The sequence below is a fragment of the Dendrobium catenatum genome, unplaced genomic scaffold, assembly GCF_001605985.2.
Source record: "Dendrobium catenatum unplaced genomic scaffold, ASM160598v2 fragScaff_scaffold_801, whole genome shotgun sequence".
Taxonomy (NCBI): Eukaryota; Viridiplantae; Streptophyta; class Magnoliopsida; order Asparagales; family Orchidaceae; genus Dendrobium; species Dendrobium catenatum.
Window position 1 is genome coordinate 47,677 of NW_021319263.1, and position 17,349 is coordinate 65,025.

At 35.9% G+C, this 17,349-nt stretch overlaps 2 protein-coding genes across 2 annotated transcripts in view; both read right to left on the reverse strand.

Moving 5' to 3' along the window:
- The window catches only part of LOC110112771 (alpha-terpineol synthase, chloroplastic-like), a 31,467-nt gene extending 28,581 nt beyond the window's left edge, over window positions 1-2,886 (reverse strand). Inside the window, 1 exon segment of the mRNA XM_028696661.1 lies at window positions 2,863-2,886. Within this exon segment, the coding sequence (XP_028552494.1) occupies window positions 2,863-2,886 (24 nt within the window).
- Window positions 2,887-8,903: 6,017 nt separating this feature from the next.
- Window positions 8,904-17,216, reverse strand: LOC110114334 (terpene synthase 10; the record flags this gene model as incomplete). The annotated part of the gene is given in 7 exon segments (XM_020847186.2): window positions 8,904-9,342; window positions 9,448-9,693; window positions 9,778-9,916; window positions 10,159-10,380; window positions 10,455-10,844; window positions 11,060-11,337; window positions 17,019-17,216. Coding segments are annotated over 7 exon segments (1,749 nt in total). The 3' UTR covers window positions 8,904-9,048.
- Between the last annotated feature and the right edge of the window lie 133 nt (window positions 17,217-17,349).

Below are 17,349 nucleotides of genomic sequence, written 5' to 3' on the forward strand. Positions count from 1 at the left end.
TGAGTAATTATAAGATAAACCAATCCCAAAACTAGTTCATAATATAAAGAAAGATTAGACAAGGCCATCTCGTCAATAAAGTTAAAATTTCTAAAGAAGTGAGATAAATTTTCGGTTAGAGAAGCAAACACAATGGAGAAGATTAGAGGCTCATTGTAAAAGAAAATTATAGAATCCCTTCTTTTAAGCACAAGAATCAAGCATGTCTACCATAATAAAGAAAAATCATTTTATATAAGAGAAGTTTTCAATATAATGTTTAATTTTGTACATCATATAAGAAATATAAACTATAGCATGCAAGTATTGAGGTTCAGCTTGGTGCTTTGACCGATCACATACAAGGTATGACATCTTTATATTATATTATATATATATATATATATATATATATATATATATATATATATATATATAATATATATATATATATAATATATATATATATATATATATATAATATATATATATTGCTTCATAGAACATTTGTGAAGGTAGAGAGATAAAGTGCATTGGCTTGTTCATTCAGTCAGTTGGACCGTAGTCGGGTGACGATGGTCAGAGAGACCAGAGTTTGAAGAGAGTGGTCAGAGGGACCATAGTCAATGTGCAACGGCGGTCAGAGGGACCATAGTCGGTGAGCGACGGTGGTCGAAGGGACCGTAGTCGGTGGGTGTTGGAGAACCGAGGGATTGTTATTGATGGGCGATGGGTGGTCAGAGGATCTTTAGTCGGTGGGCTAGTGGTCAGGGGACTATGTTGGTGAGATTGAGGACGGTGGGACCGTAGTTGGTGGAGTGATGGAGCGGTCTTAGGGACTGTAGTCGACAGGTGAAGGAGGTTAGAGGGACCGTAGTTAGTGAGCAACAATGGTTCGAGGGATCGTAGTCTTCGGGCAATGGAGGTCAGAGGGAACATAGTCGACTGGTGATGGAGGTTGGCAGGTGGGATGAAGTCTGATGATGATAGGCAGCTTAAGGGAGATCTGGTGGTGGTCGGTAGCCGAACAAAGGTCTTGTGGTGTTAGACAGAGAGGTAGTGGTTTGACAATGATCGGTGATCGGGGTGGTTGCTCAAAGATAGTCGAGTGGTGGTCCGACAACGGTCAGATGGAAGTCCGACAGAGATTGGCGGCTGATTGAAAGTCTGGTATCAGTCGATGGCTGGGCAAATGTCCGATTGTGGTTGACTGCTAGGTGGAAGTTGGCTGTTGTTGGCAGCCAAGTGGTTATTTGATGATTGTTGAGAGGATCTCTGACAATGATGATGTCCAGGTGAAAGTCCAGCGATGGTCGATAGCCTAGTGGAACTACAACAAAAATTGGTTGATGGGGGGTGGTCCAACGACGGTTGATGAATGTTCATCAGTGGTAGTGCTTGGGTAGAGTTTTAGATCCTTGAAGAAGATCCAGGAGAAATCAGAGTGGTCAATTACATGGCTCATATCAATTCCCTCGATCATAGAATTATCATTAAGCATATAAGTGTTACATCCATCTATGTAATAAGAAAAAAAAATTAAGCATCCAAGTGTCATAATGATTTAAAAAATTAGCATTCTTAGGCCCTTTGGATTCATCTCGTTGAGTCGCTCGATTTGACTATAAGCATGCTATATTTGGACCAATTTGAGCTTAAACCTTATAAATGTACCTTAGTCCGGCTATTTGGACCTATTTGGGCTTGGATTGGACTCATTCTGGTGTCATTGGGTTCTTGTGTTTGAGCGGTCGCGCTACAAAATTAGAGTAAAATGTTGATAAAGGTGCAGGAGAGATCGTGCCTCATAATTTTCTAAAAATTATGATTTTGCATTACAACTTTTAAGAATGCTCAGACAATTATTTTCGGACTACGCAAACTGCAACATTCAAAAATAGATGGAAACATATATGACAAAAAAATCGCCTTTATCCAGCACAATTCTCAAGACATATCTTAGTTGACAACTTCCAAAATTAAAGTTGGGACCATCCAAACTCCAATTTCAACAAACTTATAGAAAATTGAATGTCTCGAAGAGATGAACCCAACGACACAAGAATCAATTCATTCTGAGCCCAAATAGTCCAAATCGGGGGGCCAAGGACCATTTAAAAGGTTTAAAACACAAATTGGATGAGCAAATGATATCCAAATATAGCTTACTTATAGTCTAATCAAGTAGTTCGATGAGCCAAATCCAATGAGCCTAAGAATGTTAATTTCAACATCATTATAGCACTTAAATACTCAATAAGCACTCTATGCTTGATGGAATTGCTATGAGTCATTTAATTAACCACTCCAATTTTGCCTTTGATTTTCTCCATATTTGCAGGGCATGCTATACTAAAAAATCTCTAAATCAATCCCAACTTATCACATTAAAGGGGACATGGACCTTTATAGGAAAACACCTTTGGTTTGATATTAGAGAGTGCTATGAGGTTTCAAGGATCTAGAACTCCACTCAAGCACCACTACCGATGAACTTTTATCGACTATCACTGGACCATTGCACGACCATTGACTGTCGTCGGACTTCCACTAAGCCACCGAACCCTGCCAGACTTCTACGAGGCCACCAACCACCATCAAACTTCCATCCAACCATCAGCAAATCACCTCTCATCAACAAATCACTATTTGACTTCAACCCATCAATCATCGAACCACCGCCTGACCGTCAACCACCGTGGAACTTTTAATCAGCCGTAAATATTTATCAAACTTTCTCTCATTCATAATCAAACCACTTATCAACCATTAGTCGATCACCGAATATCGCTGAACAACCACTTGTCTTTCAACCACCACCTGACCTCTGCCCGACCTCTGACCACCACCGAACCTCTGTCTGGTCACCTACCGTAGTTAAACCTCAGCCTGGTCGTTGACCTCCATTGCCTGTCAACTATGGTCCCTCGAACAACTATCCCCTATCAACTATTATCCCTCCGACCTATGTTGCTTACCGACTATGATCCCTTCGACCTTTGTCGCCTGTTGACTACGACCCCTCAGACCTCTATCACCCACCAATTATGGTCCCTCTGACCACCTCCACTAGCCGACTACAGTTAGTTCGATCACTGCTACCCTTGGAGTATGGTTTCTCTTACCATCGTTACCCCTTGACTTTAGTACCTCCGATCAACGTCACCTAACTCTGGTCTCTCTGATCATTATCGCCCGATTATGGTCCAACCGACCAAATAAAAAGCCAACACTCTCTTAAGAATAACTCTAATATCACTAGATTCTTCCAATTCCCACCATATAACATGCTTTATCTGTTGTATATTTGCTAAATCAAGCCAAGACCTTCCTCCAAGAAGTGACCTATTTTATAATCAATAATAAACACTAATAGAATCATTTAAACTGGGCTAGAACCCATGATTTATTCTCTTTTCATGGTTTTCTAAATAAAAAATTTGTTGTCTCGTATAACTCTTGCACCTCTCTCTCTTTATTTATATGTGTGTTGGATCTTTATTCAAAGCGAAAACATTAAACCCTTTATCTCTCTACCTCTACAAATGCTCCAGGATGCACCTTTGTTGCATCCTCAAAAAGTCATTAATATAACTATCCTGGGTGCGATTAAATCAAGGTAGTCTCCTTATCTTGATCTATTATCAAGTTCAAAAGCAGTCCTTCAATACTAAGGTCAACCTCAAAGGGAATAAAACATGTATTATCTCTTGTCAGCTATTAGCCATCACTCATCATATGTTAGAAATGATTACTAGCTATGAGGAAAATTTACTTCAACCTCATAAGGTCATTCACATCAATGTTCTGAGCACGATTGAAGTAAGATAATCCCTTTACCATGGCTTATTATCATGTCCTAAAGAAGTTCTTCAATATTGAAGATAACTTCATTACAATAACAATTAGACATTGCTCTATCACTTCTCACCTTGGTTGTAATCTCAAACATAGTTGTGGCATCTCAAAAATATCGATCTTCTTGCGTATAAATATGGTATCACTTGCAATAATTTTTCATAAAGCTTCTTAGAAATACAAGAAGATCATAAACTTTATGCAGCCCCCAGTTGGGCTTCAACTCCTTATACAAGGTCATTGTCTCGATCTTAAAAAATTAGAAATGGTCTAAAGACAAACTAAACTTCACCTTTTATTTAGGATACGTGTGGCATTCACCCCTTTCCAATTAAGGTATAATCGATCTGAGGGGGATTCAATTTGACCTCTTCCATACAGGCTAATGTCATAAAGCAATGCTTTGAAAAATAATCTTGGAAACATCAAACATTCTTGGTGGAATCCCTTGACCTCTTTCAAATAAGTTAACACCCTTAAGCAACACTTTGAAAAACAACTTTGCATAGGTAAAACATCATTAAAGAATTTATCTCGACCTCTTCCATACAAGTTAATGGCACCAAACAACTCTTTCGAAAACATCTTCGGATAGGTTAAACATTCTTAATGGATTTATCTCGATCTCTTCCATACAGATTAACATCATTGCATAATGCTTTGACAAACAATCTCGGATATGTCAAACATTCTTGGTTGATTTATCCCAACTACTTTCATATAGGTTAATATTTTCAATCAATGTTTTGAAAAATAGCCTAAGATAGATCATACACCCTTAGTGAGAAAATGTTCATGCTAGCAAAAACTACAGGAAAATGCGTCATTGCCGGCGGGCATAATCTGCCGGTAATAAACTAAATATGTCGGAAATGAACAACCGGCGGCCCAACCGACAGAAATAGTTTGTCTAGTTTAAGTAAGTAGCGCACGATACGCTGATACGTCCGCCAGTAATTACAGACGGAGAATGCGCTGGTTAACTAAGAAAATTCAATGAAATGCTAGCAAACTGTGCTCCTGTAATATTACGGTGGTATTCTGCCGGATATTGCCCCGTTAATTTACTGGTAAATCATCCGCCAGTAATGGTGCCAATATTATCGAAGGAAAATGTCCGTCGGTAAGTTCGACGATAATGACGCATTTTTCTGTAGTGAAATCATATATCCAGAAGAAATAATGATACTTCTGATAAGAAAATATATAGTTGAGAATTGTATGATACCCAAAAGTATTTAATCACATATGTTAGCAAAATCTAAGCTTCTAAATTTTGTAATAATCATAATTAGAGAAAGAAAGCATTTTTAGAATATACCCTATTGGAGAATCAATTCAACTATATTGATATAATCAAAAAGTGATACATATCAAGAAATTTTTTATTTTAATTAGCATTATAATCTAAAAGTGATGCATATCTTTCTCTTAACTTCTCTCTCTCTCTCTCTCTCTCTCTCTCTCTCTCTCTCTCTCTCCTTCTTTCTCTACATCACTCTCTTTCTCTCACTCTCTTGCTCTCTTTATTTAGGGTTTATCTCTTTCTTCCTCTCTTTATTTTTTCTCTCTTTTTCTCTCTATCAACTTTAAAGTAATGATAAATTTAATTATGTATCATACATGAATAGATTTAGATCTTCAATACTTTGATAATGAAAAGATTTTAAAGCCTACACCAAACACACACTCCTAGAAGAAGAAGAAGAAGAAGATGAAGAAGAAGAAGAAGAAGAAAATTTTAAAGCTGTCACTCTTACCAGAGAGCCATCAGGTAGCGACTGAATTGATGGAAGCAAAAATAGAACAAAGAAAAATAACAAAAATTATATTCACTGAATGTTTCACGGGTTAAAGAAGAAAAAACATAGAGCACACACTAAATTGTCTTTCACCGGAAAACCAAAACTTAGAGCAGCCCTTCACACACTTTCATAGATAAAAAAAATATAGAGAGCAAGCACCATTTTTTTTCTCGTGAAAGTGTGTGAAGGGTTGCTTTAAGTTTTGGTTTTCCGGTGAAAGACAATTTAGTGTGTGCTCTCTGTTTTTTCTTCTTTAACTCGTGAAACATTCAGTGAACATAATTTTTTTTAATTTTTATTTGTTCTGTTTTTGGTTCCATCATTGGTATCAAAGCCTAGTTGGAGAATGGTAGCGAGTTCAAACAACAATAATTTGCAACCTCAGTTGCCCAAGTTCACGGGGAAGAACTATAATCGATGGAGTATTCAAAAGCGAGTGTTATATCAATCTCAAGAATTGTAGGAGATTGTAGAGAGCAGTCTTCATGAGCCCGAAGTTGAGAGAGATTTGAATCAAAGACTTCTTCAAGAATTGAAAGAAAATCGGAAGAAGGATCAGAAGGCTCTTTTCTTCATCTATTAAGCAGTAGATAAAATTATTTTTGAGCGGTTCTCTATGGTGAAGACCGTGAAGGAGGCTTGGGATACACTACATGCTTCTTACAAAGGAGATGAGAAAGTGAAAATGGTATGTTTACAAACCCTACGAAGCCAATTTGATATGTTAAAGATGAAGGAGTCGAAAAGTGTGGAAGAATATTTTAATCGGGTAATTATCATTGTTAATCAATTGAAGTTGAATGGAGAATTTATGAAAGATAAAATGGTTATTGAGAAGATTATACGAAGCTTGATCAGAAAATTTGAAGCCACAGTGGAAGCCATAGAAGAGGCAAAAAATATAGAGAAAATGTCTATTGAAGGGTTGCTTGGATATCTTCAGTCACATGAATTAAGAATGAAGCAATATGATTTGACACCACTTGAGGAAGCATTCCAAACTCATGTGTCATTGCGTGGGAATTTCAGAGGTAGCCATTGAAGAGGTTTTGATAGAGGAAGAGGCTCTTTTGGTTGAGGAAAAGGCTCTTTGTTACTAGAAGAAGAGGTCGTACTGGTAGAGGAGAATCTACACAAAGTGATGGAGGTGAAGTTCAAGATGGAACCCATGGTGATGGAGAAGGTTCACGTGGTCGTGGACATGGTTTCAGAGGTAGAGGAAGAAGCAACCTTGCCAATATCAAATGCCACTATTGTAAAAGGTATGGACACATTTAACATTTTTGTTGGAAGAGATAGGAGAATGAGGTGGAAAATGCAGATATGGTGCAAGAAAAGGAAGTGAGAAAGGTGAAAACACGATGTTTCCTACACATAGTAAGGTGTTTGGTGATTCAGTAGATGTATGGTTTATTGATAGTGGTTGTAGTAATCACATGACTGGCAATAGCAGATTGTTTGTTACTTTGGATAACTCAATCCAAAGTGAAGTACGTACAGGAGATGAAAATAAATTATTTTTGAAAGGAAAATGTGACATTTTGGTGCAAACAAGGAAGGGAGAAAAGAAGATATCAGATGTCTTCTATGTTCCAAATCTTAAGCATAATTTGCTTAGTGTTGGGCAACTAAATCAAAAGGGATATGTGCTAATATTTTGTTTTGACACTTGTACCATTAAAGACAAGCATGAATTTTTGATTTCTAAGGTGAAGGTGACTCCAAATAAAATGTATCCCATGAAGATGATTTGTAGTTTAAATGATTTTTTGAAAACTTCCATAGAAAATCATTTAAGATTATGGCATTGTAGATTTGGTCACTTGAGTTCCAAGACACTTTCTTATATGAGCCAGAAGAATATAGTTGATGGGCTTCCACATATTGCAGTTCAAGACAAGATCTGTGAAGCATGTGTTGCAGGAAAGCAGAGAAATGAACCATTTTCAGTTAGAAAATCATAAAGAGCCTTGAAGCAATTAGAGCTTATTCATTCAAATTTATGTGGACCGATGCACACTACTTCTATTGGAGGTAATTTTTATTTTCTCACATTTATTGATGATTATAGCAGAAAGGTTTGAGTGTATTTTCTAAAAGAAAAGTCACAAGTATTTGAATATCTAAAAATATTCAAAGCACTTGTGCAGAAGGAGAGTAGCCATTTCATTAAGATGTTGAGGAGTGATAGAGATGGAGAATATGTTAGTCATGATATACAATATTATTTGATGGAGAATGGGATACGCCATCAGTTAACAACTAGATACACATCACAAAAAAATAGGGTAGTTGAGAGGTTGAATAGAACCATTATGGGATTGGCTAGGAGTATGTTGAAGGAGAGGCAAGTGCCCAATCTACTTTGGGCATAAGCTGTGTCTTGTGCTGTTTATTTTTTGAATAGAGCAATATCAAAAAGTAATCCATCTCAAACCCCTTTTGAAATTTGGAGCGGCCATAAGCCTATTGTTGATCACTTGAGAGTTTTTGGGAGCATTTCTTATGTTCATGTACCTGATCGAAAGAGAAAGAAGTTGGATGAAAAATATGAGAAGTGCGTGTTTGTGGGATACAATGAAATGTCCAAAGCCTATAAACTATATAATCCTACAACAAAGAAAGTGGTAGTGAGTAGGGATATGAGATTTGAAGAGAACTTAGCTTGGGATTGGCTTGAAAAAGGCAACGTGGAGGATGTCACAATTGTGAGAAATTTAGAAAAAATTATTGATGATGTAGAACAACAAACACCACTGCACACTACGATGAGATTGGGAGAATCAACTATTAATGGTATGGAAAAGGTGAAGACATGAAACCTGCAGGAGATATATGACACCACAAATTATAATAAGGGGTTGTTTCAATTTTCTTTATATGTATATGAAGAGCCCTTAAGTTTTAATGAAGCAATTGCAGATAAGAGATGGATGGATGTCAGGAAAGTGGAGATTGATGCTATTGAGAGAAATGACACATGGAGTTTGACCTCACTTCCCGAAGATCAAAAATCCATTGGTGTCAAGTGGGTGTATAAAGTGAAGAAAAATGTTGAAGGAGGTATAAACAAATTCAAGGCTAGACTTGTAGTCAAAGGGTACAAGTAGATGCATGGGATAGATTATGAAGAGGTTTATGCACCGGTTGACAGATTTAATACAGTCAGATTAATTTTTTCTATTGCAGCTATGAATAGATGGCAGATTCATCAATTAGATGTAAAGTCAGCTTTCTTGAATGGTATTTTGGAGGAAGAAGTAAAAGAAACAATGAGCTTCAACAATTTTGAAATAAAAGAAACAACAACATACCATCACATGAATGTTTGTGATAAATAACATCACGAAGCTTCAACAATTCATATCAAATACAAAATTCAGGAAAGCATATTAGAACATCTAATTCATAGTGGAATGGGCTTAATTAGTGAAGAGAGGATTCTATCCCAAGTTTCATGATCAGGCTTTCCATACCCATCTCCATATTCATATATGCACTGTGTCATTCGAGGTAAATTTAGTGCATATCGTTTGAAAGACTCCTCCAAGTTGAAATTAGAAAAATATTCACCATTCAATAATTTCCAATATTTTTTGATTAATTGTCTTATATGGTCCCGTGCAACAAATTCTAAAACATTTGTCTCATTCATGTAACATTGAATTGATTTTGGTACGTCACCCCTTTGAAGCTCATCCTATATCAAAAAGCCAAAAATTAAAATAGTATATCTTATTGATTATATGTTAGGTAATGATGCATGTTATGAATATAAATAGATGAGTAACATACTTTGACATACCTTAGATGTTCCCAAGTCATCGTATAGACGAGTAATCATACATGAGTAACGAGTAACATCAAAGTATAACTCAAGACTATTTAGAGCTTCTTTGGTTAAGTCTTCACTTAATAAATATGCAACAGTTAGCACCAAAGCAGTACCAATTGAAAGCCATGCATTTTCCATGTACTCGTTTAGGGTGGGAATGTATCTTGTATTATACCATATTGCCTCCACTAAATATGCTTTGCATTGATATCCCCACTACATCAATAAGTATAGAGAATATTGCATTACAAATAATATACAAATTTTTGAAAAATAGCATGTGATGTAAGAACTACTTACTGGTCGTTTTAGTTGTGGAAGAATGTCTAATCCTTTTTCTTTTGAAAATGCAAATGCTATCTCATTCATAGTATTGATAAGTGTCAGCAATGCTTTCCTCATACAATTTGGAAGTGATTGGATCTCAATGATTTTCCATCTGAGATATACAAATTATAAATCATTAAATAAAATTAATTTGTGTTATTATTGATGGCATTTTTACTGTAAGAATTCATTATAATTGATAAAATTTGATTGAAATAGAGAACAAAATATTTGATGTTTTTTCTCATAAACTTTCTTTTCCAAAAAGTATTTATTTATTGTACTTAATTTTGTATTTTTTACAAATAAAAAAGAAAGGGCTATATAAATTTTTATAATTTATAGATTCCTTACTCATCAACGGCATTTGTAAAGAGCACAAGCTCTTCTATTGAACCATAGGTATCATAAATATCATCAATTGTTGTAATTATAGAAACTAATTTGGTAATCTCCTTCCTACATCTCCAAAAATGTGGCTCCAAAGCACATCCCATAGCCCAAAAATAATTCTCCATCAATCTGTCTCTTGCAAAACTAAACTCATCACCAGCAAGACCAATACTCCTCCACCAACTAACATGCAAAAAATTTCTATTAGAAAGGTTATATATATATATATAGTATGAAAAACTTCTTAAATTACGTACCTGGACATCTCCTTAACTTCCTTCTTATAGATGCTTTGCACCATGTTGAAATCTAGTTTAGCAAACTCAAACAAGCTATAATTTGTGTTCTCTTGCTTCTCATAAGTATCAATGAACCACATCGTATGCAACGTTGGCATTCTCCAATGCAAAGGGAGATGTAAGGCATGACTTATTTGTTCCACTAACGAGGGATGGATAAGAGAAGGTTCCTTAAGATAATTACTTAAATGTTTAGTTGTGAATTCCATTGCTTCATCTAGGTCATCCTCTCCCTCAACACTAAGATAAGAAGCCTCGTAAAGGCTTAGCATTCCCTTTACATCATTCACAATATGAACTTTGAAGCTCCCATTCTCATTTTTGAAGCTCCTAACCAGGAAATCTTCTCTACAACATTGAATAACTATTAGTTACACATAAGTTCAAAAGTTAATGATTATATCAATGATAGAAAATAAAACTCTCAATATTAATATTGTTGTTTTATTAAAATGCCATAAAAGAATGTGTCATCATTAAAACTAATGAACATTAACCGAAAAAGATAAAGTTCAACTTTTAAAGTAATATTTATATGCAATTTGATCGAAGGATATACTTGCCTTGTATTTAGTGCCTTAATGCCATATTCTCTGAGAAGCCTAAAGAGTAAAGCTGAGCCATGAAGACTATTTTTTAATATATTGCTTAAGCTTTCCATTGATGAAGCTATGAAAGTAAGCACATTTTTTATCTCACTCTCAAAATGATATGAAATCCCAAGCTGGCACAAAGTATTGACATACTCAAGTAGCTCGATAGTATCATTTTGCTTATTCTGATCAATCAAATGTCTCACCTCCTCTTTCAACTTCTCCCATAAATTAACTTGTGTTGCATCCTGTGATATATAAATAATGATCATCATTTATAGTTAATAAATACTTTTAAGAAGAAAAAAATCACAACTATATAAGCTAATATATAGTATGTACAAGCGCAAAAAAAAAATATTAAAAAAAAAAAAAAAAAAAAAAAAAAAAAATCTCTATGTTAGAAAAGAAAAAAAAGAGTATAATTGATATTTATTTTCTTATGTAATTATGCAAGCATATTCATGCTTATATAAATCATTGCAGAGAAAATGAAGGGAAAGCAAATATGAGAATAATTAATCTAATAAAGGAGAACAATACTAATAAGTTGACCTTCACCTTACAAAAAGAAAAAATAAATTGCTTAAAATGATTACTTACCTGTACCAAATCTCTGCCCAGATCAGCGGTCCATACTTTCGAACCTAAAGCCAGTTCGTCTTCTTCTATCCATCACAGAACCTTAGTCCTCCATTTCTAACTAAACCCAACCTATAGCCTTTCAAACCTTCTTATAACAATCCTCAGCCCCATTACAATTCCTACACCCAGTTCACAAACTAATATCCAAAGGCTGCTTGACGACAACAAGATTCTGTGCACGGTCCGGATAAGTACTGAGTAGCACTCGATACACTAGGTACTCAATACTTGTTGCGGACGATTCTTCCCGTCTGCACTCCGCACCTAATAATCTCTCCGGTCGAAGTCAAAGAGTAGCAGCAAAGAATTTTTTTTTATCATTAATTTCATTTACTCTTTCTCTGCTACACTAATGAGATTCCTGACATTTCTTGTAGCCATGTGACTGTACTTTATAAAACAAAACACTACACTACAAAATAGCTTCACGCTCCTCCACAAAACAACTTCTACACTACAGTTGCAGCCCATATAATCCCATTTTCTCACAATCCAAAGTCCACTAGCAGTTCAGCCCATCTCATTGTAACCCAAGTTTCACTTATAGCAATAAAAAAAACAGGGGTCCACTAAGCCCACTCATCCCAAATCAGCCCACATCCACCTCCTGAGCTCTTTTCTTCCAACTCCTACAGCTCAAACATATAGGTCAAGTAACATATTACAAAAGTTCATGTTTTAAGTTTTATTTAGCTTCATTCATTTAGTACATAGAGGTGTATTATTAGCTTTATGTTACTATTATTATATCATTAATTTAAATAATAATTATTGTTGCTCATGTTGTTAGCAATTGTTATCATTGACAACAATTCTAGTGCAATGCTATTATTAAAAAAACAAAAAATAATAAATGTTGTCTCAATTTTCATGCCCTCCTACCTCGACATTCGTGTCGGGTCGGCAAACCGCCCATACAAGCTTTTCTCTAGCATGGTGGGAAGGGAACCCGGCGCGACACCTACGACGAGGTAGGTGAGCGACCCCTTGGGTCCAAAATTCTGTTCTCGATGTTCGTGTCGAGCCGGCAAACCGCTCATGCACACTTTTCTCTACCGTGGTGGGATGGGAACCTGATGCGGTGCCTACAGCGAGAACGGGATATTCATAAGTACCTGCTCTCGGGGAAAAACTGCTTCTCTTTTGCAACAGGTACCGAAGACCCATACACGCCTTTCTCTGGCATGGTGGGGATAAAGATTTCACGGCCGCGGTGTCCTCGTACGAGGGCACCTACCGTACACGCTTTTCTCTAGCGTGGCAGGAGGCCTAGTTTTTCGTTGTTTTCGGGTGAATATGCTGCTGCAATCGGGCCTGATTTGAACTCAAAAGAGAACTTTGAGTCAAATGAGAACAAACAGTAGACTTGTGGACTTTTGAACATAATTTGAACTTGATTAAATCAAACTACAAGAGAACTCAAATTCAAATAAATGAGCAAAAATTTGGACAACCATAAAGGATTTATTATTATTATTATTATTATTACTGGACTTGATTGAACACATTTGACTCAAACATGAACTTGTACCTTAAATCTCATTTGATTCAAAAATCAAGTGGAACTTGGACCTAAATGTGACATAGTGTATACGCACTGGACTTGCACATTGATTTGAACATTGAAATGAACCATGAACTTGAGCATAATTTTGAACATTTGAACTCAAGCGAGTACTTGAGTCGGACCACAAGGGACATATGAACTTGAACCGGATTGAACACTTGAACCTGATTTGGACCAAATAACATTAACTTGAAGCTTGATTTGAAATAAATGATCAACAAAGAATTTCAAGATGTTAAAAGAATTTTTTTTATTTCAATGCAAATGATAATGAGAAGAAATCATTCAAACCTCATGCAAGCAAATAAAGATGCTTGTGCTTTAACATGGAATTTCTCTTATGTAATGATCATCCCATTTAGAATGAAGTTTTGAGAGATATGATATTAAATTCATCGTGAGTATAGCAAATCATCTTTGAAGACAAAGAGTTACAAATTTCTCATGTACGCTATTGGGTTCTCTAACATAAGCAACGACGCATGTTGATTGAAAGAGGCGATACTGAAGATCAATAGCAGAGGACCCGTCGCTGCAAATAAGTTGTGAATGACAAAGGTAGACGTAATACAAGCATAACAGACTCCTACGACAATCCCTACATATGCCTGTAGATTAAGATGGCAATACCGGCATTAAGTAGCTGAAGCCCGTCCCTACAAACAAGTACAATCATTCAAAACCACCTGAGATTGGTGAAAGGTAGATATGGTACTGATATAAATGGCTCTTCTACGAATACACCTAGGAGCTTGTTACGGATACAACGGGTCCTTGCAAATGAGTACAAATCACTTGTGGATAACAACAATGGATACATCGTAGGTGCAACGAACCACTGTAGTCACAAGCACAGATATCACCTACGATAATGGTGATTAAGATCTACAAGTATGTCGGGTACATGGGCAACCTAATGTATGAAAAAGGACACCCCCTGGCAGAATAGATGAGATGTTTGAGCAAATTCAAACTAAATTTCTCGGTGTTTCAAAATTTTTTCTTAATCCTATACTCAATAAGAAAACAATTCTGATATCTACAAACACCGAAAATAATAAGTCCATTACACTGATGATCTCAAAATGAATTCTTTTCAAAGCAGCGGACTTTAAAGTCCAGAAGAACCTCCCTGGTGAACGAGAAAGGGGGAATCAACATTAAGATGAGGAGATGTCTCATAACATCAAGACTAAAACGCCATCGGATCCACAACTTCTATGCAAGAAGACATAAGGCCTCTATAAATAATTTCAAAGTACCCCCACACATTTACCGTAGTTTGTATACACATAGGTACATTAAAAGGGTAAAAGCAATCATAATACCTGCATGGGCTCCTACGAGCGTGTTATTAGCACACACGTGATGTCTAGGGATGCTGCGCGGGTCAATAAATCTGAACCCGATCCTCTTAAATAATAGGAGTAGATAAGGTTCAACAAATAATTACAAAATGCCCCCAAACACCAGCATGGGCCCTGACGAGCATGTTATAAATACACATGTGACATCTAGGGATGCTACGCGCATCGATAAGTGACTTCAAGTTCAAACCCGATCCTTCTGTACAGATCAATAGGAGTCGATAGGGTTTGAACCTTCAAACAAATACACAGTTGTGACGACTGATGTATTTATTTTAATACATTCATATTAGGCCTTGAAGGCCTATAACACTGAGAATTCACTAACATAAGCATAAAGCCTAAGAAACACGATCCCCTATCAAAAAGTTGATAGGGTCGACAAGGTTCAAGAAAAATGTCCTCAAACACCCCGATGATGACCGTGTTGAATGTATATCTCAATCGGAGGGGTTAATTTCAAATATTTCAAAAGACCACCCAAAGTCTAAATTTCACAAAAAAAATCCCAAAACTCTAAGATATTTAAAATTGAAATCCAATCACCAATCACTTAAAGCAAATCCATCTACCCTTCGTAATAATTTGTCAGGGTGGACAAAATGAAAACTACTTCAGCTCACAAAGAGCCAAATTCTTAGTCGAAAACATTACTAGGAATCATTCTCAAATAATTTCCTGCTAGTAAGGACGTAGTACGTGTTCTCTAACTGATTGTTTTGCCGCCAAATGGCACCACATGCATGATAAATGGTTATGACCCGGGGCCCTCTTAACCGAGTGATTTTGCTACCAAATGGCACTACAAAATACCTGTTATGGCTAGAGCCAATATGTTTCTTATTGACATCAAATTCTTGAGATATAAATCAATAGGATATGATCGATAGGGCACAAAGCCCTCTGTCAGCTAAGGTAGATTCAAATTTATCCCCTTAGGCAAATATCCATCCCAGGTCTACAAGGTTGCCTTGGGTCGACTACCTCCTTTGACTAAGTAGACCAGGGATCACGATGGCCCAGGACGACGGAACCATGGGATCTTAATCGGGTCCATCATCCATTCCCCCAACATTCGTTTTTAAGTGCAAGATGGTGCAATTTCTGTTTTAAATATCAATTTTCTAAATATCAAAGCTTTCCAAATTCTCAATTCCAAACATATGCTGCTATTGTATGCAAGATAACACGTATCATCTACGTATCTGATTGACGACTAGTCTTAATCGAAAGTTATCTCTCGTGATTGAGAGGGGTAATTAACTATAAGGGCTTGTGTCTATAGGAAACCATAACTCATATTATAAAGTCCTCGCAAAATGAGGGCGAAATCTGTGGGTAGTATCTTATCTACAAACCCATATGCCTTCCAAAATTTACCCTGGAACTTAATTCAGTTAAAACTCTCTCGCCGAAGAAAAGCAAAACAATCGAGCGGGCTGAGGTTGGGGCCAAATTTTTAGAGTCCACATAATAGAAAATCATGTTCTACATATTTAGGCTTGTTGTGATATATGTAAATAATTCTCTCACAAACTCTTTGAAGAAAAAAAAATGTAAACTTGGGTTTCGTAAACATAAAATTTTTTAAAATGGGTTGGAAGGATATGAATCGATGAAGATGTCAATTGTGTGTTCCTAAGAAATTATAAGGTAAAAATCAAAGTAACCAATTAATGTGTCAACAAGGGCAATACTTTGATCTTCAGTAAGAAAACAAGCAACCCATATTTGTTTCTTATTGCTTAAAAAATTAATGAGACACTTAGCAAAAAACAAATCATTGTGAATGATTTTTATTAGGAAGGATCACCAACCAAATCAACATCATAATATGCAATACATATAAGTGGTGATATAGCCATATAATTAAGGTCGTGGTGAAGGGAATCTCAAACATAATGAAGAATGTGAGCAATAATAATATAGAGAAAAGTAAGAAGCATTAAAGAACTTACCATAGTGCATTATATAAGTAATAATATGATAACTAAGAATAAGGTGAACCAACCCTTGAAATAGAAGGTTATATAAAGCAAGGTGTCCTATGAATGGATTTGAGATGAGTATAAGGTTCTAAAAGAGTAGAGGCAATTTTTTACTCAATGATGTCAAACTAGCTTTTAGGAAAACTTTTTATTACTTCATAAACGAGCTTTTTGGTACAAAATTTTATTGAAAATTAAAAATTTTATACTAGAAATTTATTTTAGAAAGTAGTTAAAAATAAAATCTTAGTAATAAAATTTAGAAACAAAGGGCTTTGGCCCCAAATTTCCCCAATAAAAGAATTCATAAACGAAAGTAGACTAGAACAAAAGCTATCTGAACATAAAGCTGTCACTGTTACCAGAGAGCCATCAGGTAGCGACTGAATATAGTTGTCATCCCATAAGCTTGGCTGGTAGTTTGCACTTCTTCGTGAAACTGGAGTTGAGAATGCAGCTCCATCAGCTAAGAGACGCTGCATGGTTTGCTCAGCTAGTAGTAGCGAAGAAAAACGCTTACACGGGCGAAGTTCTTCCTCCATGGTATGGTTGCAGGGAAGCTTAAAAGGAAGAAGAAGAAGAAGGAATTTATTATGTGATCTTTCTTCAGAAGCATTCAAGAGGTAATGGTCTGATTAAAATCTTCTGTTGCATATCTCAATTTATAGATGTGAAAAAAAAAAAAAAAAAAAA